General features: G+C 40.3%; 1 protein-coding gene across 2 annotated transcripts; it reads right to left on the bottom strand.

The window, feature by feature from the left end:
* Positions 1-1802: 1802 nt before the first annotated feature.
* Positions 1803-26208, bottom strand: taok2a (TAO kinase 2a). Of its 2 annotated transcripts, none has more exons than XM_017491793.3 (20): positions 25649-26208; positions 15285-15425; positions 15059-15130; positions 14516-14617; positions 14355-14400; positions 13072-13168; positions 12847-12960; positions 12164-12255; positions 11716-11809; positions 11171-11252; positions 10642-10809; positions 10252-10458; positions 9971-10114; positions 9379-9615; positions 9116-9244; positions 8473-8676; positions 8066-8305; positions 7469-7690; positions 7027-7209; positions 1803-5586 (listed from the first exon to the last, which is right to left on the bottom strand). In XM_017491793.3, exons 2-20 carry the CDS (start codon positions 15414-15416, stop codon positions 4645-4647), a joined length of 3507 nt encoding a protein of 1168 aa, XP_017347282.2. In that variant the 5' UTR covers positions 15417-15425; positions 25649-26208; the 3' UTR covers positions 1803-4644. The 2 variants fall into 2 exon arrangements, with proteins under 2 accessions (XP_017347282.2, XP_017347289.2); XM_017491800.3 differs by having other exon boundaries at positions 7478-7690.
* Positions 26209-27062: the final 854 nt, after the last annotated feature.

Below are 27062 nucleotides of genomic sequence, written 5' to 3'. Positions count from 1 at the left end.
AGGCAAAAATGGAGTCTACTCTGAAGATGAGAAAATACAAAATTATTTTAGTTTTTTTTTTTTATCACAACATAATTCCCATAGATCCTTTTGTGTTATTCCAGAGTATTTTATGACTTTTTGATGAGTTAATTTTATTATTATTCTAAAATGTGTGTGGGGGGGGGGGGGGGGGGGAATAAAATAAAGAATGAGTGGGTCTAAGTATGAAACATTTTGGAAGACACTGTAAAAATACATTTTGCCTCTTGTGTAGACTCATATGGCAGTCCAAGGACCTTATTGGACTCCAGCACAAGGGGCAGATCCCACATCAGGCTCTTGGGGTATCGTGGCAGATGGAGATGCCTAGCCTCATTCACTAAGGCCCTAATAAATTTATAACCTCTAGAGAAATGCGGTCCATGGGGTTATGATGCTCCACAATGGCCAACACACAGACATTTAGTGTAGATGGGGACTTGCCACTGTTCAGCATTCTCCGGAGAAAGGTTAGTATTGTGGGAATCAGTTCCAGTCAATGAGGTGCATGCCATTTGTGGAACAGCTTCCATGTAAGAGTATACAAGGGCCATGTACATTAGTGTTTTCTGGAACTCTAGTTCACAATCCTCAGTTCACACTTTGTCCTGGATGGCCAAACCTAATGAGCGAGTAGTGCAGGGTGTCCAGAACCACGATCTGCAATAAGCTGACTTGACATCAGTGAAAAGGTCCAAATGCGCTTTGTCTAACTTGTCCCAAATCTGGAACACCATTTCTGGGTGCTCAACAGCATGACTTTGTTATTATTTTTTATTTTTATCATCATAACAATACTGTGTGTTTAATTTCCATCCCTGACTGAAACCATTCTCCCAGACAGGCACAGTTCTACCAGTCATCCAATAAAATGTTTAAGATAAAATGGATGTTCAATTACCTTTATATATATATATATATATATACATATACATACATACATACACACACACACACACACACACACACATATACACATATTTATTTAAAAAAAAGTCTCGATGTGGAACATTTTCCCAGGTTTTTCCCAAACTAAACATTTTCAGCAGGTTTTTGGAATAGAATTTTTACTGAAATGCAACTTTGATATGGAACAACTAAAGATATAGGTATTTTACAGTCTCTGAGAGCCATACATATTTGAACTGAAAAATTTGGGCAGTGATTAGTGCCGGTGGAAAGATAGTCTCTGAAAGTAATGAACAATTTCAATGGAAATCTGAAAATTTGGTACTCTCTTTTCAAAAGAACTAACTCAGGGGTTTCACAGTAACAGGGTGAATAATTATGCAGCATTTATATCCCCCCCCCCCACTTCAATGTGATCGATAATCTTGTGCAGATTTGTAATTATAATCCTTGGGGTTTTTTTTGGTAATGAACTGCAGTCATTGTTCATGTGTTTAGTGCGTGATATGTATTTAGTTTGTTTACGCATAGAGAATGTACCTTTCAGGTAAACACTGATAACTGATCAGATTAAAGAGCTCTTGATGTGTTGGTCACTAAACAGATTTTTTTAACCAATAAAATTTGTGCAAATGCCTGAAAGATTGCACGTGCATTTACAGGTGTAAAACGTAAAAACAAAACTTAAACATCTTCCTAGATCTTGAGAAACACGTTAACAACGATATTATTAAACAGGTTCTTTTGGTCCTGTGCACGTTAAAAAGAAATACCAGGACACTGAATCAGCATATTTACACAATGTTACACACAACATAGAACTCAACAGTATGAGCCGAGACATGAAACAAATGACAAAAAAACACACAAACTTTAAAATTTGAACCTTTTTAATGACTTGTTAATGAATTCTGTACAAGTTCTATAACCCATTTCTTGAGATTTCCTGCTCTTGTTAACCCTGAACATAGTTTGGCCTCTTTATTTATAGCACTTCTGTGAGAAACACTTCTTCCTCTCTAAACATGCTTCTACATACAAACGTCCCTTGAGGACATAAGCCATCATGTGTGTGTGTGTAACCACACCCCAGCACATACATTGGTCTTGGATATCAGCTGTCCCAATTTCCTCTACAACAGCAAAATTGGGACAATTTTAGCACACATTCTTCTGACCAGTCCCACCTCTCAGCTTTACCCAGGCTTGGAAACACCATCTTCAGTTTTGACACCATTATGAATCCAGCATGTTTTGCTGTAACACGAAATGGAGGGAAGCAGGCCAAAGCTAGACGCAGAGATTCAAAGGTGTCCTCTTCTTTTTGCAACAGTAAACAAACTCAGATATTTAGCACAGAAGTGAAGAGGGAAAAAAACCCCACACACTCAACAAACCAAGAAGTCATGAAAGAGAAGCAGGAGAGAATGAGAGCAAAAGAAATTAGTGATGTAAAAAAAAAAAAAAAAACTAACTAATGAAAGAGGCCAGGCACGCACTGCAAGTGTGGTATTGCACCTCGAAATAAAGAAATTACATTCAAGTAAACACTGGTGCCTGTGAAGAGCTGGCAGTGTGGAGCCTGCTTCAGTTTACTGTGAACAGTTCTCTCATGCGGGACAATACGCAATATGTTTGGGTTATCAGTGTAAACAGCTCAGTTTTTCCAGAAATGGAAAAACATCCTAGCGCAAAATGGTGTAACAAAACATGCTGGATGCGGTGTAAACATATACAATTATCGAGAAACTTTCTATACACTAAAATTCTCTTCAAATGTCCTGTACACTTAATACTGGCTCTAAAATACTACAATCCCTTCAATGCACTGCTCAACAGACTCCTACCCTGAGGCATAACAAGGAATGCTGGGATAGATAGTCTTTTTTTTTTCTTTTCTTTTCACCCTTTCCTTAACAAATGAGACTTGTCTCAAGTTCTCCATCACAGTAATATCACTTGCGTTCTCCAACTAGTGGTCAACATTGGCAAGAAAGAAAAATTTTAAAATAATAATAATTAAAATAAAAAACCCAAATGCAATAAAAAAAAAACAACAACAACAAAAAAAATTAGTTTTGAAGAACAAATATTACAACTGCAGTAGTTGAAATAACAGTAATTTTTTTTTACCAGCTCTTCCTTTCTGATTACTAGTTTCCATAGCAAAACTATGATTATCCTATACAAGAGTTCTGAGTTAGTGCTTTTATGTACACACACACACACACACACACACACACACACATTATATAAGTACAATATAGGTCAAAAGTGTTTAACAGTGAACAATCTTAAACCTTGCTGTCAAACCTTTGACAGGTATAATACACATATATACTCACTCATATATAAATGTGAAGAGTGTACATTTGTATACAAATGGCCTCTGTACATTAGCGTTTGATGCACTGAACTGCAATCAGCTCTCTTATGGACATGTACATCAAATATACATTTGCCTTTGTAAACCGAGACAAGGGGATGCATTGACTCTTTGCAATATACTCAAACACCTCAGGTGTGTATTACTATGTAACACAACCACACAAAAAAATGGTCATTGACAATTATTGCTCAGCCAGAGCTAATGAAACTGGCAGCATGCCCATATAAGGGCATTGGGCGGAGTCAATTTAGGTTAGTCAGGCCTCTGGATGGCAGTGTGCGAAGTATGGCATTTAAAAAAAAGAAAAAAGAAAAAGTAATATCTCCTTGTCTCTAATACAAATGTGCATTTTAATAACCAGTATGCTTTTAGTATAGTTTTAGTATAGTTTTTCTTATATACATACCTACATGGCATTCTTTTTAAGCACCCTCCCAGTTTCAGGTTAGTTTAATGTTTTTAAACTAACATCATGCTAATTCTGACACTATTGCCCTCTCCTTTAATAGTAAAGCTCACATTAAACAGTTCGGTTATAAATTCCTGGACCATAAAGTCTCCAAGCAGGAACTGCTGAAACAGCACCATCACAGCACCAGAATGGGCTTTGTAGTGTTTGGTGGTGTAGTGTCTACAGCTGAAGTACCAAAAACTGGTGTTGTACCAATTCCTGATTGGAGCTTTAATTGCTGACGGAGCCTAGTGGGAATACTCCGTCTGCTCAAGTGTTGAAGATAAGTCAGTTTTGTAGAATGTAACGGTTGCCGTTCTATGGATCCTATAGATCTCGACAGTTTGTTACTAGTGTAGTGTTAGTCATGAGGGTGTGCTAGCACTCCACAGTAAGCAAATCAAGCACTGCTCTTTTGCAAAAAGAGCAAAAGTCGGAGGTAGCGTGTTGAAATTTCTGATTCCAGAATTACAAACATCCCCCGGCAGAGCCACTGGATGACTACCCAGCCCTACAGGATTGGCACTGCCCCCTTACTCACTTTCTATTTCCAATTCTCAAGCACCTACCATTCCTCTCATATTTCTCCACACTTATCTCTCCTGTCATTCCCCCATCCCCAACCCCTCCCATGGTAACCCTGAGATCTACCAATCTACCAAAAGAGTATAGGTGAAGTTTGTTGTATGTAACACTACTCAGAGCCAAAGTCACTACTAGCTACTGCCACCTGATTACAGTTAAAGGAGTGGAATAAAGATCACTAATTCCACACTAAACACTACCCAAAGTAGTAATCAGCCTTCTAAATACTAAAAATACGACTCCAGTATGTCTCCTTTTGATTAAGATGAATGTTTCATGCCTACACGCTTTAAGAGTAGGAGAGATGGGAACCATTGGAGATGTGGGAGGTGACCGAGGTGCTGCGGCTCAACCCTCCATCCCCGGCTGCTCCACCAGGCCCCCCTCCAGATGCCGTCCTCCTTAGTGGCCCTGGGCTGTTCCTCAGGGCCATTAAACTGGGGCCCCTGACTACCAGACCTTCACTCCTCCCCCCGTAGCCACCCTGAGACGAAGAGGATGAAGATGACGATGGTGGGGATGAGGGTGAAAATGAGACTGGTGGAGGCGGTGGAGGAGGAGGGAGCAGAGCCAGAGACTGCGAGGATGCATGGCTGGAGAGATGGCGCGAGTGGCCATGAGCATAAGAGGTTGAGCGGTGGCTTCCTCCTCCATTTCCCCCCCACTCTCTTTCACGTTCACGCTCTCGCTCTCTTTCTCTCTCCCTTTCCCTTTCTCTCTCTCGCTCTCGGTACAGGTGCGGTGTGCTCTGATGGTGGTACTGCTGAGCCAGGTAATGCAGGCGATGATGAGAAGAAGAGGAGGAGGATGAAGAAGAAGAGGCAGACGACAGAGAACTTGGCAGGCCACGTGATACCGGAGTGTCAAAATCTCTATCTCCATCCCTTTCACGCTCACGGCTCGAGATTGATATAGACTCCCCTCGGCTGAACGCCGGAGTGCTGTTCTGACTCCTCCAGGATGGCGGTGCTGCAGAGTTTTGGACGCCATGAGTCCAGTGGCTGCCTGAGCGGGGTACAGGGCGTGATGGCCAACCGCCTGAACCCGATGAGGGTGGGTTAGCGTAGCCCTGGCTGTAGGCCTCAGCTGGGATTCCTGTTAGTGCCATGTTGCTGAAGCCCAGACGCATACTCTCTGAGTCAAAGGCCTCAATCTCTCGAGCCTGACGTTCTAGCAGCGTTCGGATTCGCTCTGATCGGTCGTTCTGCAGAGACAGCATCTCCTCCTCAATCTAGAAAAAGATTGACAGGGATCAACTAGGCAGCATGTACTTCCAGGGTATCTGCAGGTATCAGCACTTCAAATTTAATACTTTTTAATACTATATTAAACACATCTCCAAAAGATTTTTAGACCTGCACATCACTTGCTACACCATACATCAGCTACAATGGAATGTGTTCATGCATATACATCCTTTTCTTGGTTTAAGTAAACGATAGCAGGGTAAACTTCTATAGAGGTATATGGGAGAGACCAGTGCAAACCATGCATTACCATTTACTACAACAGTAAAAGTGGAAAAGAAAAAAAAAAAAAAAAAAAAATCAGTATTTCCTGTCCATGACTTTCCAAAAGAAAAAAAAAAAAACTATACAGAGATGGATTACGGCCGTCAGAAGAGAAAAAGATGTTGAATTTACCATCACTCCCTCAGCAGCTGTATTAGAAACCCCCTCGCAGCAGTGTTTACTAGTTTATTTGTAATTTAATGTAAACTTTGTTACTTTGTAATATTACTATTGCACTGAATCTGAATAATACATCAATTTTTATTTGGGGTACAAATAGTAATATAACAATAGTAATATATTTCTGACTTATTTCACTTTTATATGTGTTAGACTTTCTGGCTTTTATTTTGGGGGAAAACCACAGGAAGACCTGCTTTTAACTGGCAACAGTTTTTTTTTTAATCACTTCTTATTACCAATCAAGTGAAATGCCATAAAGCTCTGGCCACAAAAATGTTTGAGATTACGCCAACATAAAACCAAAGTGAATCTGGTGCATGTTGTGTATAAATGCAGGTTAGAAGCGAATCAAACTCTCAGACAGAGATGAAGTTGGTGTGGAGCGGCATTTACTGTGAACCGAGCTGCTCTAAAACACTGAGGAGCCGCACACACACTCTGAGTGCAACACAGTCGCACGGGTTTACCATCTCAAACAGCAACGAGCCAAAATAAGATCTAAATCTTCTTTACGGTGTCGGTTTGACTGCATTTTTAACACCTTTGAAACGTGAACTGAAGACATGTTAATGCTCATTAAAGCCTTATTTTTACATTAAAGTATTTAAGATATGTTAAGAGTTTTTAAGGACCCGTGGACACCCAGATTTCAGAGGTTTAATTCTTTAAAACAGCATAGAATTCTGTCCTTCTTTGACCTCTGCCAGAATAACAGTACAGTTCTGCTGAATATCCCAAATACAGGACTAACATCCACGTGTCTGTGGGATTTCTCGGAAGGTTTGAAGTGTTAGAAGTTGCATCCAAGATCAGATGATAGTCAGATTGTGCATGTAAACACAATTTCTGGTATTTAGGATGTAATGATGTGTGCCTTTACATCATTTATTATCGTATAGTTTATCATTTATTCCCGAATAATTAAGTTTTGAAACACAATATAAATACATGACTGCATGCATATCTGTGCTCCTCACCCTCTGCTCAAGCAGCGCTCTGCGAATGGATACCCTCTGCTCCAGGTCTTTGACTTCCCTCTCGTGCTGCGTGTCTGTGTGCATTTTGATCTTGCTCTGGTACGCATTCAGTAGTTCCAGCTCCTGCTGCAGCTGCATCCGTAGCACCTGGTACTCTGCCTCCTGTGTCTCATCCAACCTTAGCTGCAAGGGTGAGCCCAAAAGTGGGATGTCAGTAGAGACACATTCTGAAGCTGGCATTTGCAAGGTGTGGGAATTGTAGTTATCTGTGGTGGCCCATGTGTCCAGTTAATAGTTACTGTAATTGCGATAGCGCCATAAACTAATCAAATTACAGCTTACACCACTTTTCTCCCACACCTTTAGCAATAATGCCACTTCCCCCTACTCAAAGTATATTATGTCAGAAAGTATATGATGTTAGAAGGCGATCTGTCCTTGCCTTACTCACAGCCTGTGTGGACAGCATGTCATTGATGGAGTGGTCATACTGCTCAGCGAGGATGGCTAACTTTCGCGTTTGCTCCTCCTTCAGCCTTTTCAGCACGGCCTTGTGGTCTGACTTGGGTGTGGTCTCCAGCAGGTGGTTCCGCAGGGCCTTGTACTGCCGCGTCTGAATTTTACACGTGTCCTGAAATTGACGCTTGATTTGGAGCTCCTTAGTCTGGAAAAGGAAATGTAACAGCATGAGAGACAGGGGAGAACAAGGATGAAAGCACCTAATTTGCAAAAATAGGAAGCCATTTTCACCCATATCAAGATTTAAGATGGATATATTATATATACACACACACACACACACACACACACACACACACACGTTACAACCAACCTCAAAACTACACGCATAGAACTCCTGATAAATGTAACACTTGTGTATTAAGAGACAACAGGCTCTTGAATTTTATGATGCTGTACTATGTGACTTATTACATCAGATATCCTAATGCTGCAATACGTCACAAACAGCCTCTCATATACACATAGAAACCATAACCATAGGTTGTGTGTACATTGTGAAGGGCCAGCTCTCTCCTACCTTTAGGCTCTTAGGCTGCTGACGGACCTCCATGCTATGTTTCTGCCGGAGTTCCTGCTCACGCCGCTTGTTGTAGTCCATCTGATTGGCCAGCTCACTCTGGTGCTGTGTGCGGATGAGGTCGGCCCGTGTGTGCTGCACCAGGCCCAGCTGACGGAACTCCAGCTCCTGAGTGGTCTCGTGATGCCGCAGCAACATGGCACACTCCAGATCCTTCTGAGTCTGCCGCTTATTCAGCTCCTACAGGGACACACAAGGTGAAATACGGATAAAGGGAGGAAACAAAGCCCACCCACTGTACATCACAGAAGATGCCAGACAAACTGTTTTGCCACTTTTGGATAAAGCATCTCCTTATGCAATTAAATAGGTCCAACCTTGTGACCTTGGGTTAGGCCGTGTCTTACCTCTCGGAGCAGATCCTGCTCTAAGTTGTGTCGTGCTAGCAGCATCTTCCTCTTATACTGTCTGCACTGGAGCTCATAATACTGTCTCTGGCGCCGTAGTAAACCAGCTTCCTCTTCTGCCTGGAACTGCTGGAGACACTCCTTCTGTCTCACCAGCCATTCTTGCTTCTCCCGCTTAGGGGTGGACTGGTTCTCATTCAGCTCCTGCACACACAAGTATGAATGCGTAAGAAGAATCTACAATTAGGCATAACTAGCTCAGGAGTAAAACCAGTTCTGTAGTGGTTCCTTTATACTGAATGTCAGCATTCGTGGAACACCTCGTCTAATCGAATTAGCAGATCTGTTGAATAATAAGGAGTAATGTTTCTAAAACACCAAATAAATGTGTTCATAGTAAGAATGTGCACAAATAATCAAACACTCAATTAACTGTTGAATACAGGACCCACTGCACAGTAAGGAGGTACTGATCCAATACTAATAAATATCAGTATCAATGTAATACTGGTCTGAAATGCTGGATCAGTGTTAGTGCTGAAGCTCCTCATTTCTCCATATTTCTTGTCAATCACACAAGCCAAATACTAAGACACTACAAATATCACAAAATTGAAAATAAGTCATTAAGGCTTAACCCTACCTCTTTAAGTTGCTCCTTGCGCTGCCTGTACTGGCGTTTCTGCGACTCCAGCAGGTTGGTGAGCTCCTTCTTCTGCTGGCCCAAAATGTGCTGCTGGAACTTCTTTTCTTCAGCCTGTGCAGCTTTAGTCTGAGGGTGAGAAAATGCGCACACATAACGATTCAGTTCTGGTCATCTTCACCTTCCTGCCTGTCAAAAATGGAAAGAACTTCTCTCAAGACCTCTACTTCTAAACCTCCATTCCATCCTGCATCACCTCTCACCTCTTTCTCAAGGATAGCCTGGTGCTTCTTGGATAGCTTGTCAGCCTCACTGCCGAAACTGTTCCTCTGGCTCTCCAGCTCTTTGTCCAGCCTTAGCTGATGTTCATCCATCTCAGTTTTGAGTTTGTTTTCTAATGCCAGCAGCTGCTTCTGGTGCTGTCGCCTCATGCGCTTATAACCAGTCATCTGCTCGCGCAGTGCTGAGCCCTGCTCGTGCTCCTGGATCTGCCGTGTCACCTAAGCAGGAAACAAGAGAGACTCCGGAAAACCATTTTGGTTCATTTTTCACCCTCTACACATTTTGGCTGCCTTATACACCCAAGAAAAATCCCATAACCAATTAACATGCATACCTTAAATAACAAAAAAATACAAACACACACGACTTCACTGTACAAGTCACAAACATCACCTTGTAATCCAGAGACTAATGTATAACCAGGTTATCAGTATAAAATTTTAATATTAAAAGTAGCATTAACAAAGCTATAGCAAACATATATCGTTAGCATTGAAGTGTTAATTATCTGCAACTACTGGGACATCTAATGTTAGGTAGGAAATAAATCTGTGTGTATGTGTAGTTTCTCACCAGTGAAGCTGTGCGAATGGTAGCGAAGTGGTCTCGGTTGCGATAGTGTGCTCTCCTGCGAGCTCCTGATGTTGCCTGCTGTTGCTGCGGCTGTTGGGAGTCAATTTCCGGCTGGTATGGGTCATCGTAAATATTGTCAGGACCCTGCCATTCATACACACCCAGGAATAAAACATACACATTAAGAAATTAACCTTTGTGCCTGGATATTCAAAAGTAGGCACGCACTCCACAGGCCACATGCCTACATGCATAAACACCTCAAACAGAGGTGTACTCACAGAGGGCCGGTGTATGATAGAGCTGTTGGAAGTGACTGTGTGTTCTCCTTCCCCCATCATGGCCATTTCAGCGCTGTCATCTGAGCCGTCAGCCAGGCTATTAACTGACGAGCTCTGGGAGCTGGCACTGATGGACATGGAGGGCACGGACTGAGAGCTCTCCATGCTGTTGACCGTGCCCATCCGCAACAAGTACTGATCAACGTCCTAAACACACACACACACACACACACACGCACACACGCACAAACTAGTTGTAAACAAACCAAGCTCTCACAAAAAAATAAATAATAAATGCAGTGAGCGTACAGAAAACAAGAGTAAAGTGAAAGGGAAGAAGCTAATTTAGGGGAAAAAAAAAAAAAAGAGAAAAAAAAAAAAAAGACATGCCTCCTCCTCTTCTCCTCCGTCCTGCGCAGGTCCATTGTGCGTCTCTTGGAAGAGGATCTTCTTCATCTTTCTGTACTGCAGGTTGTCCAGTTCCCGAACGGCATCTTTTGTCCGTGCGATCAGGTCCATCACCACAGACAGGGGACGTTCTCTGCACAGGAACCGATGCTGCAGGCACAGAACAAGGTGGAACATTAAACCAGTTTGTCTACCAAATATCTGACATTCTACTGTTATAATGGAACAGTAATCACTGAACTACTGATAAAAATTACTGCGCTTGTCAATCAATATGCACAAAAACAAAACATTTGGGTGTGTACATCAATTAAGAGTTGAGACTTTGTGTGTGTGGAACAGAAACCCGAAAAGCATGCACAAAATCAGCTGCCATCAGCTCCTCTTTCCCCATGCTCATTATTACGTGACAAACAGAACAAATGAAATGTTAACAATTTGGGTCAAGTTGGGCTGGGGAAAACCTAGGGTTAGTATATTAATGTAAAGTGTTTTGAGGCATGTGTCTTACATTCAGCAGCACATCAGAGGTAGGCCTGTCCTGAGGAATCTTCTGTAGACAAGAGTCTACAAAGTTACGGAAATAATCTGACCTGAAAAGTAATAATGCACAATGACAATTAGCCAGGAACAGGAACCATCATTTTTGGGGCCCATGGGGGTTGTTTATTTTGGAACAGTGTTAATGTTTAAAGTGGACCAACACTACTAACAGACCACTGAAACCATGCGAACATATTAAAAGTTCATATGACTTGTATGAGAGACAGATTAATATATATAAAAATATATATATATAGTTTTAAAATGTTAATCTTTACATAGTAAAGCCTATTCTAAAAATGTGTCAAAAATGTTTGACAAAAATATGGTTTTATAATAATAAATAATACAAAAACCTGGTTTTCTGTCGCTAAACATTTGACATACAGACTGACAGAAGATCAGTCATTATACTGCATTAGTATCATTTTACCAGTATGTGAAAATTAAAATGGAAAGCAAAAATAAAGCTAGGCTGATAAAAGAGCACAGAGATATCAAGGGGGTGCTCACCAGTGATTTGACGCCAGGACGGGGCTCTCGTTCTGAGCAATGTGATATAAGGCACTCATAGCATTCATATTAAACAGGGGAGGCTTCCGCTCCGCTACAGGGATAGAACCAGAGTGACAGAATTAATAACCAAACAATAACCAAAAAAAAACAAGCAATTGAATAATAATACAATAAAGGGGGAAAAAATGAGCAAACAGAATGAGAGAATGAGGGGACAAAGAGAGACAAGAAGAGAAAGGGAGGGAGAGGAGAGGAGCTTGCCACCAAAGCGGCTTAAAAACTAAACCCCAAATCCTTCTCTCTAAGAAGCCTCTCAGACACAACAATGTCTTGTGCACCACCCCATTGCCCTAAAAGGCTACAAATGACCCCCACCCACAGAATTTTTTTTTTTTTTTTAAATAAATGTCAAAAGGCAGCTGTGTATTACAATGGCTGCACTCACCCAGCTCTATACAGGTGATTCCCAGAGACCAGACATCAACCTTGCCATCATATTGACCCTCATCCATCGCTAGAATCACTTCCGGGGCCATCCTGTACAAAAGAGTTCAAAGGAAAAAAAGTCACAAAGATGCCAGACACTTCAATGTCACAGTGCAAGATCACGTTGGATTTAAGTAATAGAGTGTAATTATGATAATTAATGACAAATGATGATAATTAAAACTACAGTCACCACTAAATAATGCATAACACTAATACAAATATCTGCACGTGCACATCTGAGAAAGACGAGGAGCTGTAACGTTTAGCCTACAGAACTCTCCACATGCCTGCCATTGGAGAGAAAGCAGCAATTATTTGTGGGTGCTGCAGCCTGGGGCAGGGTGTGGACATCCCACTTCAAGCTTATTTATAGAGGCTAAAGCACCTTTCAGGCACACCTACAAATACGACTCTCTACAAAGCCTCTCTCATTCATGATTGTATCCTTTGCTGGCAGAGTTCTGCTCTCAATTTACCCTTCACTGAATCCCTCCCTTAACAGGAACTAAAAAAATTCCTGGCTGCACAGACACACCCAGAAACACAGATCGCAGCACTCACTCAGTTTCATTATACTCTATGCAAGATTTCGAGCTACCAGACGATAGTTTGAAGAGAATGTACAGAAATGTCTCTCACCAGTAGGGCGTCCCTACAAAAGAGTTGGCTGGAGCCACAATTGAGGCTGAGCCAAAATCTCCAAGCTTCACCTGACCAGGCTCAGTAAGCAAAATATTGCCTGCTTTCACATCCCTGTGTGAGAGAGATAGTTAGTCTTTAGAAATTTAAAGCTGATGCTTTTCTCAACAATATCAACTAAAAATGATCAAACAGAGCCACATCTTGATTAAGCAGTGAACGCACCTGTGGATCATATTATGGGAGTGAAGGTAGGCCAGACCCTGCAGTGCACCATGGGTAATAGCAGCGATTTCCACTTCCTGTAGGGGCTTCCTATGGACTGTAGATATAAACAGATAATAAAAGAACTGACATTTATCTAGACAATATACAACTCTCTATATCCAAGTACCCATGAAACAGATTGAGAGCCCCGGTTTGTTTCCGTATGTTGACGTATTTTCTTTGGAAGCAGGAAGTCAGAGTTGATTTTCACACCAGCCAACACCCCTGTCAAATCTAAACAAACTGCTTGATAGCAAACAAGCTAAATATGGAAAATGATGAAAAGTTTAGATAGCCTTTTATCAACTGTGGGTGATTACTCAATGCCGTGTTGACTTTAAGGATATACAAGATGATACGATGCACGTTTTTGGAGTTATGCCAGGTACGTTTAAGCCGAGTTCAACCGTCAGTGGTGATGGAGAGCAACAGGGCCATCACCAGGAAGGATCTGATGCATCTGAACGGTAGGCTTATAAATAATTGACATATTATGCTACTTGGGGCAGTGGTGGTTTAGCAGTTAAGGCTCTGGGATACTGAACGGAAGGTCGGAGGTTCAAGCCCCAGCACTGCCAAGCTGCCACTGTAGGGCCCTTGAGCAAGGCCCTTAACCCTCTCTGCTCCAGGGGCGCTGTATCATGGCTGACCCTGCACTCTGACCCCAGCTTCCTAAAATGCTGGGATATTGCGAAGAAAAGAATTTCACTGTGCTGTAATGTATATGTGACCAATAAAGACTCCTTACTTGATAAAATGATATTTACTCTTACTGATGGAGAAGCCGAGGCATAATATAACGACAGACACTGAGGTAGCACTGAACAGCCCTACAACCCCAGTAGTACAAGAAGAATCATCAAAAAATATTTTCAGCATTTTCCTATAAAATTAAAACAAGAATATCTCCAAAACTCATTTTATTTTGTATTTTTGTTCTAGATATATTATCCTACTGGAGCTCATAACAATATACAATAATATTTATCATATATAATAACGATAAGCACCAGGAACAAAAAGCAATAAGTAAATACATTGTATTTATATAGCGCTTTAAGAACTGCTGTTGAGCCAGCATTGGAGAAAAAAAAAGAGGAAACCGTGTCAGTCACACAGAGTACCAAGTTTATCAAGATGGAGGGCCAAGAGAGGACTTTGGAGGCTGAGGCAAAGCATTAGATGCAAGAGGAAATGTGGAAGAAAGGATTAAGATGGCAAAAAAAGAAATCTCTACTCACCCTCTAAAAGATCAGAGGCAGAACCCAAGCAATACTCCATCACCAGCTAGGAAGAAGAAAGACAAAGAAAGAGAAAGCAGATTAAAACCTAATACTCTACACAGAGTTACACACACTGGGGGGGAAAAAAAAACAAACAAAACATGCCCATGTACCCTTACCCATGCTGTGTGCTCCCTCAGGTAGCAGCCTTTGTACTCAATAGTATTGGGGTGCCGAAGCTTCTGAAGGAACTTCACCTCTTTAATGATGTCCTGCCATTTCTACACACAAATACAGTCGGATGAAAAGTAAGGAGAACTGTGTAGGGAGAACAAAACGCTATTCAAAAAGTGTTGATTTCTCAGGGTGATGTCTGTAATCAAATATTTGCCAATAATCAAATATTCAATAATCCAATAATCAAATATGTCTGTAATCAAATATTTATAATTCTCCTTTAATGATAAAAATGTTGCATTTAAATAAGCTATGAAGTAACGGCAGATTTATTTGCCTTTCAATTGGACTGTCTGTATCAGATGATTACGTTATTGGATCATGAATTTATGCATAGCACCCTACAGTCTGGCTTATGCGTGTTCAGTTATTGTTCTGTCAGGATGTGATATAATGATATTCTGCGTCACACAGGCATAAAGAAGGAAGAAAATTTTTAAAAGAAGCACCCGGGTAACTGTAAACGTTTAAAATTAGTCGCTCACCTCGTTGGACTGCTTGCCACTGTAAGACATTTTTTTGATTGCAACCACCTCGTTGGAGCGAACATCTCGTGCCTGTGAAAGGTCAAACGTTAAAAGAAGGCTGCGTTACCAGCACTCACACCTACACCGACTTAACGCCCCAGAGCTTCTGTTAACACTTTGTAACCCACAAAAAAAAAAACTTCCTGAATGTACAAACACATTGCACTACATTCCTGGCTCTTACAAAGTACACGGCTCCGAAGCTTCCGTGGCCGATCTCACGAAGGTCAGTGAAGAGTTTCTCAGGGTCATCTTTGTAGAAGAGATCTGCTACATCAGGGTCTTTCAGACTCCCGGCACGGACACTCGCAGGCATGGCCAGCTCCTGAAAAAATAAAAATAAAAACACATGAAAGAGATGACGCATAAAGTACTGTTACATTCATCTGTCTTATATTCTAATGGGAATTTTAAAAAAAATCTTAAGACTGTCCAATATGACACATTTCCAAAAACACTTCCTAGCACCATTATATAAATATCTGCCACATGAAAGGGAAAGAGAAAGAAAAAAAAGGAACTCTTAGGTAATTATCAGCTGAGATATTTCTCCCTCGGGGTGAGAATAAAATTTGTTAAATAAACATTTCAAAGAACTAGCCATGGGCTGAGGACATCGTCCAATCTTCAGTCTGCACTGTTGAGGATGGTGCATTGCTGCCTAAGGCAAGTCGCATGGCCTGGACAAGAACAAATGCCTTATTCAAACAGTGTTATGATGTTCTATTTTAGTGAAGCTGCACCCATATTTGCCCATGTTTTTATAAGCTGCTGAAGTCATGCCCTCTTTAAATCTCCTTTCTTAAATGCCACACACAGGCTCAACCCTCTGTACAGACAGAAATAATGCATACTTGAGGTGATAATCAGGCCTGCATGACATGGGCTAAATAACACGTTATGAAATGCCTTTGATTTGAGTAAGATCTTGCTGCATGCAAGAGATCACATGTTCTAGATGCGTGCATAAGTACTTTTACATTTAAAAAGTAACATTTCTTAATTTTACTTAATTGATTTTTAATTTTCATTTATTAAAATGTGATATTAAAAAAAGTCACATGATTTTATAGAAATGGCTGCTTCTAATAAACCCACTGAAATGAAGACGTGATTACTTATATTGTTAAAACATTATATAATTGAGTGCAGAAATGAAGGTGAGTAATCACCTGACACCGATATTACACTGGCCAGCCGTAACAATTTAAGTGGTTTGGCTCTTCTTGTTGATTTTTTTTTTAGTTCTTCACTGGGTAGCAAAAACATATACATCCATACTGAATTGCACGCAGCAAGCAGAAACCGCACACCTAAGAGCTTCTAAGGTAGTTGACGTTGGCCATAACACACAAGGAAAAGCGTTGTGAAACAATATTAATCTGCAATCATATACATTCGCATTCGGACGGGATTAGATTTCTCAGAGGATCACAGAGTTAGCCGAAAAACAGTAGATACAGTTGTTCTGGAATTTGTACCGAGGTTGTGTGAGAGGGGGGAAAAAAAAAAGGGGGGAAAAAAAGGCCAGATTTGGCAGATTCGGACGGGATTAAAATAGCAAAGTATGTCTGTGAAACGCGAATTTCTCTGACGTCCCCTTGGAGAACAAGTCCCATCAGAATCGCGCTAAAAGGCTGATATTACAATAACAAGTAGCCTAATAGATGTTATGCTGAAGAGCCCTACTGATGGACAGGAACAACTGTAGAACAACAGACATATTAATGAGACCAGAACATTGCAGAATTTAGACACATTTCCAAATACACCTCAGAAATGATCCTATACTGAATGTATTGCATGACTGTTACTTGAAGTTGCATTACAACTAGTTTCTATTTGAGATGCACTGATGTATAAAGGCAATTTTTAACGCTATCGGCCGATAGTTTAAAAACAGCCGATGATCAGGGCCAATTATATCCTGTCAAACAAAAGAGGAGGGAAAACGCACTGAATACGTGCTGTGTGTAAAGATGATGTCTCTTGGGTGGAATGATGACAAAAACTGCAGTTTGTAAACTGTACACCGGATGCTGCAGCAGTGAAGCAGGCGTTTCGGCGTCAAGTCTAAGTTTTTTTTTTTGCCGCGCTGAATGAATAACAACATTCAATAAGTTAAGAAATCTTACTTTAATCTACAAAATTTTGTTCATGTGTTAATGTTAATGTGAGTAATGTGCTTTGTGTTTATGAGACCAGTTACTGTGAAACAACTTGTTGAAATGGACAGAATAAAGTTTTTATTTCGTTCAGAATTGTGGAATGAATAGTTACTCACTTAAAAGAAGGCTTAACAGGCAGAACTATCAGAATCGGCCGATATCACTCTGAATAATCAGTTATCGGTATCGGCTGAGAAATTTAGTATCGGTGCATCTCTAGTTTTGGTCCTTTTTGTGGCAAGAACACTAGGGTTACCAAAAAGCACCAGAAGTTGTATATTTTACCGTTTGATGTTTTAAAGCACATGGTTCAGCATGGCTTGAGCAAGCGTCAAAAATCACCTCCATACTTACAAATGTGAAAACCCTTACAGATTCAGACGTGACGGAAATCAAAGATACTCCAGTAACAGCCTTGCTGAAGTCTGGTACATCTCATTACTAAACGTGACCAAGAAAGAAGCCATTTAAGGTGACCTGTTCGGATGACCAACCACAGACGTTTTCCCCATTGTCTGTCAGTAACCACACAAGATTATGTTGCTTTGCTTCATCAGCACTAACTTTCTCACAAACCTATATTTCCCCCAATCCAACTACTGTATCTTGCTCTGAAAATGCTCGTTGGCTCAGACTTTTCATAAGTTTGTTTTCCTGTACAGAAGCACTGAGAGATTTCAAGCTTTAACCTTCTGAAAGTCTGATGGGCAGAGCCTCTGAGGCCCAGACTACTCCTGTAATAATAAGATTATCCCACTTCCTAACTAATGCCTACAAGGCTATAGTCAAATCAAGCCTGCATCAAAGTTGGTTCTTCTCATGGCTGTATTCTTAAATTATATTTGCCTTCAAGTTGCCTTGTTTGAAAGGGTCTTCAGAATAAATAAATGTAACCTTGTTAATTACGAGCAGGGTTTTTGCTCTCACAGTAAGTGTTTTTTGATAAAACAACCAAACTAAAAAATAAATAAATAAATAAATAAAAAACACTTTAAAGCTGCATTCAATCTAGATTAGTTTCACGCCGGGCTTAGCCGACACCTTTTGCTATTCATTAGCTATCTAGCAACATGTGATGCTGCCACATGGCCAAACTCTAAATCAGGGGTGCGCAATGACTTCTTAACCTGAGTCAATTTCACAAGGTACACTAACAGGCTACAAATGCTAATGCACTACTTGTAGTCAGGGCTATGACAGATTTCCATTTTGAAATAGTGCATGTCTCAGCAATATCTAACGTTTGTCTCTTTTAATCTTGCAATAAAGTCGCAGCGTTGCGTGATTAATAGAAACAGTCAGTCATTTCTTCATATGCCTTCATAGTTGAGTTTTTATGAGGAAGCATACAGTCTGACACCATTCTCCAGCTTATTAAAAGGAGCTCTGCAAGTGTTCTTACATATATGATGAACGCTGACATGCATTTTTGCCACATGTATTTTTTGCAGACACCAGGTGTAAAACAGCGTGATTGTCATTACGGTGGACAAGCCGGAAGTAGTAGTGCTGTTTTGTTTATAATGCGGACGTGAGAGGCATAAAAGGTCTTGGCCAATGAGAGATATTACTGTCTAAGCACCACCTGCATGCTCCAGTCGGTCAACCTTATTCAGTTTCATTCATCAGCAAAATGCTGATGTCCCATCGTGTCCCCTTGATTGATGATGGTATCACCTGTGGCTTTAAGGGGGAAGGGTGTGGCCAGACATACATAACACGTCATGTACAAGTTACGTTATTACGTCAGGGGAAAAAATACCGTATGCTAGTTACAAGTCAGCTGTATCTATAATTGCTAACATTAGCATTTAGTCTTTCATTATTATTTTTGCTCATTTATTAAGGTCAGGAATGCTTATAAAACTAAATTTAAGAAATAAATGTAATTAAACACAATGAGTTATTAGCTGTAACTCTGCTCATTATGAAATTTAAATAAAATTAGATAAAATACACAAGCATGTGCTCGGTGTACTGCAACGTCAGAGATGTTTTGTTGCTCTGCAATGAAGTCAGACTTCAGGTTATTAAAGAGCACCTATTATGGTTTTGAAATGTGTCCAATTTTAGTTCAAAGGTCTCATACAACAGATTTACACGCATCCAAGGTCGAAAAAAAAAACCCTTTAACAAGCTCAGAATTTAAACTGCAGCATTACCTTTTTTCTTCCCAGTGTCACAAATGACTCATTCAATGATCCGTTCTAAACTCCTCCTTTCAGAGAGCATACTCTGATCTGATTGGTCAGCTGTCCCAGTCTGTTGTGATTGGTCTACCGTTGTCAGCATGTGTCAAAAAGGAAACGCCCACTACCATAACGAGTTTCAGAACTGTCTGTTCGCGCGCAGTGGAAGAAGACCAGAGGCGGGGCTTTTTGTTACAAACCTACGTAGGTTAGTACAGGAAGTAAGTCTGGAATTACTAAAGACTCGTTTCAGCTGTTCAGAATCCATTCCTTCCTTTGGGAGTCAATAACTCTGATTGTTGTGCACTTTGATTTTTGAAACTTTGCAGACAGTTTACATTCACAAACAGCTACATATATAACAGTGCATGAAAGGTAATATTTGAAAAACCAGTCGGTGCACATTCAAGTTCATACAGGACACAAAATAGGTGAAAAGACTGGACACACAACACACTATTTTTGCCGAGCAAAGCTGCGGCACCATGTTTTCTGACATATTTAAAATCACCCGATTTTATGGCAACCACGATAGTACATAGCAGTTAAATGTCCCAAGCCTACTGCTTAGTTTTGTAATTCAATTAGGTCAAGCTGTGATTCACCAGGTGCAGTTTCAGTGTTCACAGAATGTGGCTCTGCAACTAGTCTTGACTGCAGCTTGTTCATTCCTGAACTTCAAGAATCTCATGGTGCATGTCTGCGTCACGTCTTCAAGCACACAGCTGTTGGCTCCGCATGTAAATCCTCATGAGAGAAGACCTCTTGGCATGTTGGAAAATGTGCCAGATTCACTGTCAAACTAGGTGGCAAAAAGCTTCGCTTTGATTTCTAATGCATAAGCACTCTCAAACAAGTGACAAAATTGTCCATCTTTCACCTTAGGTTTCAGACTGAGGTCCAGTCCAAGCGTCATAAGAACCAGACCTGTCTTTTCTATGACGTTCTTCCTTCAATTTACCCCCTGCTTTAAAAACATCTTAATTTCATTATGCAGAACAAAGCATTTCCACAATTCAACCACAGCAATCCCGTGTGATCGATAGAGTCTCTTTAAAATGCACTGTCCTCCAAAAAAAAGACTGAAGTCTTCTGTGCCTGAAGCCCAAAGTATGTCACTTTTTACACGTACGCTAGGAACAGCGTACAGGTCGCATGACACAAATTTCGTCATTAGCTGAGTACGAGCGTACGGTACCCGTGCCTCCAGATTTTTCTACGCTGTACGCGCAGGTCACACATGCACATTTAATTTGTTTGCACCGTTTAGTTGTTCCACAATGTGGCAACCGTGACCATTGATTCTCAAGGCAGTCAGAGAAAAAACTGAATAAACCAGTTGAATTTGACGTCCTTCATTTTTTGTGGCTGAGTCGTCAGACAGACCGGTTTCTCCTTCTCTTTTAAAAAAATTTCTTCCTCCTCTAGTAACAACAAGTGAAGCAACATGTCTTTCTCCTTCATTGTTCTTCATGTTGTTGTGATTCTTCTTCACCGTCAGCCTACCAGAAGACCCGCTTTACTGCTTTATGTACTGACTCTTATAGGCCAGAAGGGGTAGTTAAAGTTGTCGTAATGCACATGCGTCGACCGCCTGTACATGTCAAATGGAGTATACTTTGAAAAAAACGAAGTATATTTTGTGCTTTACACCATCAGCCACACACAAGTTTACACTGCTCCGATGTCTAATGATCTTTACATCAATTAGACAGAATAGCTATTATTATTATATCATCAAACTTGCCAACCTTGTGTAGGATCTCCACAATTTAACCTCAGTGTACGCCAAGATGAGTCAGGATGAATAACCATGCCTAAAGAGGAGTCCTTCTTTCCCCAATAACAACATGGGATGAGTGAATTGACATGAATCTGGAATTACCTGCATAAGTGTTTTGAAGTGTCTCTTCATTATTAACGGACACTGATCATATTAAAAGACCCAGATGTTCTACTTTGAAAGGGCCCTTACGTGTCAGTGACACCATGGATACATATTGAGAACTGTGCTTTATCAGTGTTGTGTGTGCTTTCATCCAAAGCAGCAGGAAAATATGTGAGGTCATTTATTTTGATAGTATGTACCCTGTCCTTGTCCAAAAAATAAATAAATTACAAAATAATAATAATAATAATAATAATAAGTGTGTCACTGTATGACTGTTCATTTTGAATATCTCTGAAGGTCTTTGGCGTCTGGATTACGTGCAACACATTCTTGCATGATATAACCTTTCACACATTTTCCAGCGTCAAAGAGACAGTCTTTCCATCTTCACTGAGTTCCGGGTGAAGGGGTTTTTTGGTAATGCATCACATTGCATGAAAAAGATAATTAGGTCTAGATAGTTCCTTTATTTTCTCTATATTTAACTGCGAGGTGACTGTGTAGTGCACTAGCAGAAGATTTGCACGACTTTATTTTACTTGGTTTTAAATGTTCTTGTTCAAAACTGACCCTTTAATAATAATAATAATAATAATAATAATAATAACAACAACAACAATAAATATAATAATAATAATAATCTTACATTGTTTTAACGAATCCAAGGTCTTGAATGTGGATTAGCCTGTTTTACAACAGTGAGTCTACTAAAGGAAACTAGAACATCAAGCTCTAATTATTTTATGAACAGTTGAAGGATTAATGTTTGAATACAGTCCTTAACAGTACAATAGTCCATTTTGTTTATTTATTTCTTACTTGTGCAAATAACCTGAACGAAAATATGCAGAACATAATGAAAAATAATGGTTTAGGTCATGGCCTTAGCAGAAGTGTATTTTAAGTGAGTGAGAAAACCCATTTGGAAAACTGACTTCCAGTCCGGGATGCTCGTTTGTGCTTGGACGAGGCTCCTGTCAGTCATTTTACAGACACTATACGGGCCACCATAGATCCTAGCAGTGGAGATTCATGGCCATGGGTGGGAATGAGGGTGGGCTCAGGAGTAAAGAAAAAAATCATTAGAGATCTAATCTTGGGAGGAAAAAAATATATACTAATCTTACAGAATAAACCTTTAATTATACGCCTGTCATGCGTTTTTACGAGACTGTCGAATTGAATTTGCTGTAGCCAGTATACTTATTTAACAATGCTGGACAAAAGATGAGCACATGACAAAAGGAAAAAAAAAAACACTGAACCACAAAGAAAACGTATAAATAGCACAATCTCCACAACAGTGCATAAAACAGGAAGAGAGGCTATATGAACCAGTTCCAGGAGGGTCCACAGGGAGAAGAGTTTTACTGGAGGTTTCAAAGATACAACAGCATGTTGTAATGTTCTGGGGAAGGCAATTTCCACACTGCTTTCCCATGAGAGTCCACATTAAACAGGGCTTTTGTGATGCGCTTAACTGCGTTTTTGTTCATCATGAGTGGGACACGTTTCCGTCATAAGAGACAGACAGACCGAAGCAGACAGCAGGAAAAAAAAGGCCAAGGCAAAAATACAATTCCCAGAGATTTCTTATTTCATGTCATTCGTCCCCTGATATGGGAACACGGGTCAATTTCACAACAACTGAATGGCTTGACTTTTTTTTTAATTTGTATATTATTAAAATCAGATGATTAAGAAGCAAATGCTGTGGCCTGATAAAATTTGGATCATTTACGGCGTCTTAGACTGGAATTTACAAGCCAGCAAACCTCTGAAAATTCATTTTCTACTTGATTTTTGATGGGTCTGTATGCAAGAAGAGAAGGGGCGATTTTTTTTTTTTGCGGACGAGACGACAGAAATACCACGTCATGTTTCTACGATGAGTACTATGTACCGTGCTATAGTGGTTTGCAAACAAACTGCCAGCAAAACGACAAACAATGAGAATTTTTGTTTGTAAAACTCTAAAAGCTTTAACATCAAATCAGCTGCTTCTAATCAAAGATATCACCATATCCCAGAAATGTGTAACTTATCACAATAAGTTACATGTTGATATTGCCAAGCCTTACTGTGTACTCCACACATCAGGCAAATAAAAGACTATAAAAATTTATGGAGGTGTCAAAAAAACAAAACAAAACCACACACACAAAAACATTATTTTCAGTTGCTAGTGTTTCTTATTTCACTTGATTAATGTTTAATATCACGAATCTACACTAATAATCGCTGAAATAAATAGAAAGCTTTGCTGTAACTTCAGGTTTTTTCCGCCATGTTTCATGTGAGTATAAGTGGGTCAAGTGTGAATAGTCAGGATTGTGAAAAGCAGTTAAAAGTGCAGTCAATAGCATGGGGATGGGCCACTGTGATATAGTCCTCTATTCACGTCCTCTATTCACAGGATCTAAAGGCAGTTCTCATGCAAATCTTGCCTCCTAAAGCTACAGCCAATACACATATCCAGGAAGCCAACTTATCAGAATTTCAACAATGTGCCCCGTCTGTGACGGCACGAAATTTATTAAGAGGCCTGTAATAACAGAAAAGACACAGTCAAACATGTTAAATGTAAAAGGATGGTCGTTATTTCCTGTACCGTGCTTCATGACATGGGAGGGGAACTGTGTCAGAGGCCTAAACAATAGGCACCGCTTGCCTGTTTTCAACCTCTCACTATTATTCAATTCAATTCAATTTTATTTGTATAACGCTTTTTACAATAGACATTGTCTCAAAGCAGCTTTACAGAAATATCAACATGGTATACACATATTAAAGGTGCGAATTTATCCCAACTGAGCAAGCCACTGAGTGGCGACGGTGGCAAGGAAAAACTCCCTAAGAAGTTTTAAGAGGAAGAAACCTTGAGAGGAACCCGACTCAGAAGGGAACCCATCCTCATCTGGGATTATGCACTTAACGCTATGTGCCGAGGGTCAATATTCCATATTAACACTACCAGCTTAGTCCCAAAGCACGCTGTATGCTATAGAAGTCATAATTCATACCCTATATCCTGCACATGTGCAATTAGGAGGCATAATTCCAGCTTCTCCATGTTTTCCACTGACGTCAGGATCCACCGCAGGTTTTTTCCCCCCTGTGGGTTTGAGGCCAATGGATGCTGATTGGTCCCAGACAAACCAACATATGTTCATCTCTCTCGCTAAGGTTATTGGGAGGAAGTACACTTTTAAAATAACCTCATCCTCTATTTAAAAATGGAAGGCTGGCACCGGTCGACGTCCCGTTCGGTCCTACTCTGCCGATTTAAACTTCAAATGCTCCTAGTAATGATCTTTGTAGCGAAGCTGATAGGAAAGAAAGCACATCTGGTAGCGTAGCAGAACCGAGAAAGAACGCTGATTTGGGCGAGGACCACAAAACATCAAACACTGGTCGTGTTTTTCCTCGCAAACTGTTTCCGGCTCATAAAATTCGAACAGCCTTAAATGCTGAAACTGGGTTCAATTTGATCAAAAGAGCTAAAATGGGTTCAATTTGAACAAAAGCCTATACACTTCTGGGGGGGGGGAATTATGAGAGACCGTGACTTTTCTTGTAACTGGGGCGGTACAATCAACTGTACATCTTTTGTACTTTTAACACGCATCTCTCACATCCAACCACGAATATACTGTTGCTTTAAAATGATTTAAAGTACATAAATGGGCTGTAAATAGTATTTAAAAGTAAAACTTCAACACTATACACACCTTTCTAGGTAAAACATATTTGAAAACTGAGTACCCTTGAGAGTTCCTATCCAGTGATAAGAAAAGGTACCCTTGTTTAGTACCTTTTTTTCCCCTCTCTTACACTTACTGATGTAACCATACATCTGATTGATAAAGTCAAGTGGAATTAAATGAAATAAAAGTTGAATAAAAATATATTTTGGGTGGAAAGGTCAGAAATAAAACCTCACTGGCTGCAATAAACAGGCACAATATTACAGGACACGTTTAAATAATAGGTGTTTATGAAGTAAATCTGTACTGAGTGGTCCAAATCTCATCCAAACACATCTGGGATTAAAACAAATAAATCCAGACTCCTTGGCATGAGGATAAAGCTTGTAGTCTGTTCATTGAATCAGAACCAAGTTGACACAGTTCCTATACAACCTATTTAGCAAACTAATGTCAGTCTTCCAGGTAAAAGTCTGATAACAAATGATGTGTAACTTTCCTGAGCCAATGTCCTGTAAATTCTGCTGACTAAACACGCAAACTGGGAAACTGCAGAGTGAAAACACCGGACGAAAACTCAGAAAGGAGCTTACCAGGGCTTGAGATTGATCCCGTCGGGCAAAACAAGTCCTTATTCGTGTCTCTTCAACCCAACAGCAGCAGTGTTTCCGAGCTGCTTGCTATGATTCAGATGAAAATATGACCCATAATCTCTACCCAGCTAATGTGTAGTTCCTTTTTTCCAACTATTCGCCCCTTCGCGTTAGCTAAACACTTAGCCAGCTAGCTAACGCCTTGTGTCTTGCTTTGGTGGTCTAAACAAGCTGGATACTTAGCCAGCTAGCTAAGCTAATCTTTCTCCCACTGTGACGTTACTAACTGTCCGTTAGCTAGCTAGCTAGCAGCTCGGCTTAGCTAGCTAACGGTTTCCAGTCTCAACACGGCGCGCGGCTGGTATTCCTCTTCGCCCACTCCGGTTCCTATCATATTGTACAGTCACATCCGTGTTCGCGAGTGCTTTGTACCATGTTAGACGGACTGACTCTCTATCTGTTTGTCTGTCCAATCTCGCCCCTTTTTTTTTTGTTCAGGAAACGAAGATGGCTACGTGGGGCGGGAGGCAACCGGAAGAAGGGCGCGAGGTCACGCTCTCAAACATTTGCTTCCTGTGTCTGTGTCTGTGTCTGTGTGTGTGTGTGTGAGAGAGAGAGAGAGAGAGAGAGAGAGAGAGAGAGAGAGAGAGAGAGAATATAAGAGGTTGAATCCCAAACGGAGAGATAGTGCACTAGATAGGGCGTGGGCACCATGCTACTGTATACGTGGTGTCGTTATATAAGGGGAAATTGTCATTTGGGACGCGACGTGTCACAACACTGGCCATTTTGAGAAGGGCAGAAAGAGAACGGTTTGCCTTGAAGAAATGTGTTGATGACGGTGTGCTACATTTCAGCCCCGTTAGCAAACAGAATATCATTTGCACTTAACTTATTTATTATACTGGCTCGTTACTACATACATAAAAAATAAATGGTCTAGGAATACATAATAATAATTATAATAATAATAATAATAATAATAATAATAATAATAATAATAATAAATATTTGTAAATGATGTAAAGAGATGTCTGCAAACTATTTTTCAAAATGTGAAAGCAAGAACACTGGGATTTATCTTTATTTTATTTATTTAACCTTTTCTTCCATATACACTTTTTAAAAATATGTATCTTGTTTTCAAACGTTACATGTACTTTTGATTATCCATCCTTCCATCCATCTTCTATACCGCTTATCCCAGGGGTTCCCAAACTTTTCCAGGGCAAGGCCCCCCGATTGGCATTAACATTTGACTGAGGCCCCCCTTTTGCAAGATGTCTTTAAAACACAAAAAAATACAGACTTCTGAATATACCCCCCCCCCCCTTTAATTTTTATATATAAATAATTACATCTTACATCTTTACATTACATTACATTAGGATTTGTTTGTGTGTGTGTGTGTGTG

Source organism: Ictalurus punctatus, chromosome 2 (genome assembly GCF_001660625.3).
Source record: "Ictalurus punctatus breed USDA103 chromosome 2, Coco_2.0, whole genome shotgun sequence".
Classification (NCBI taxonomy): Eukaryota; Metazoa; Chordata; class Actinopteri; order Siluriformes; family Ictaluridae; genus Ictalurus; species Ictalurus punctatus.
Note: the sequence above shows the minus strand (reverse complement) of the source record. Positions and strands in the feature narration are given on the sequence as shown.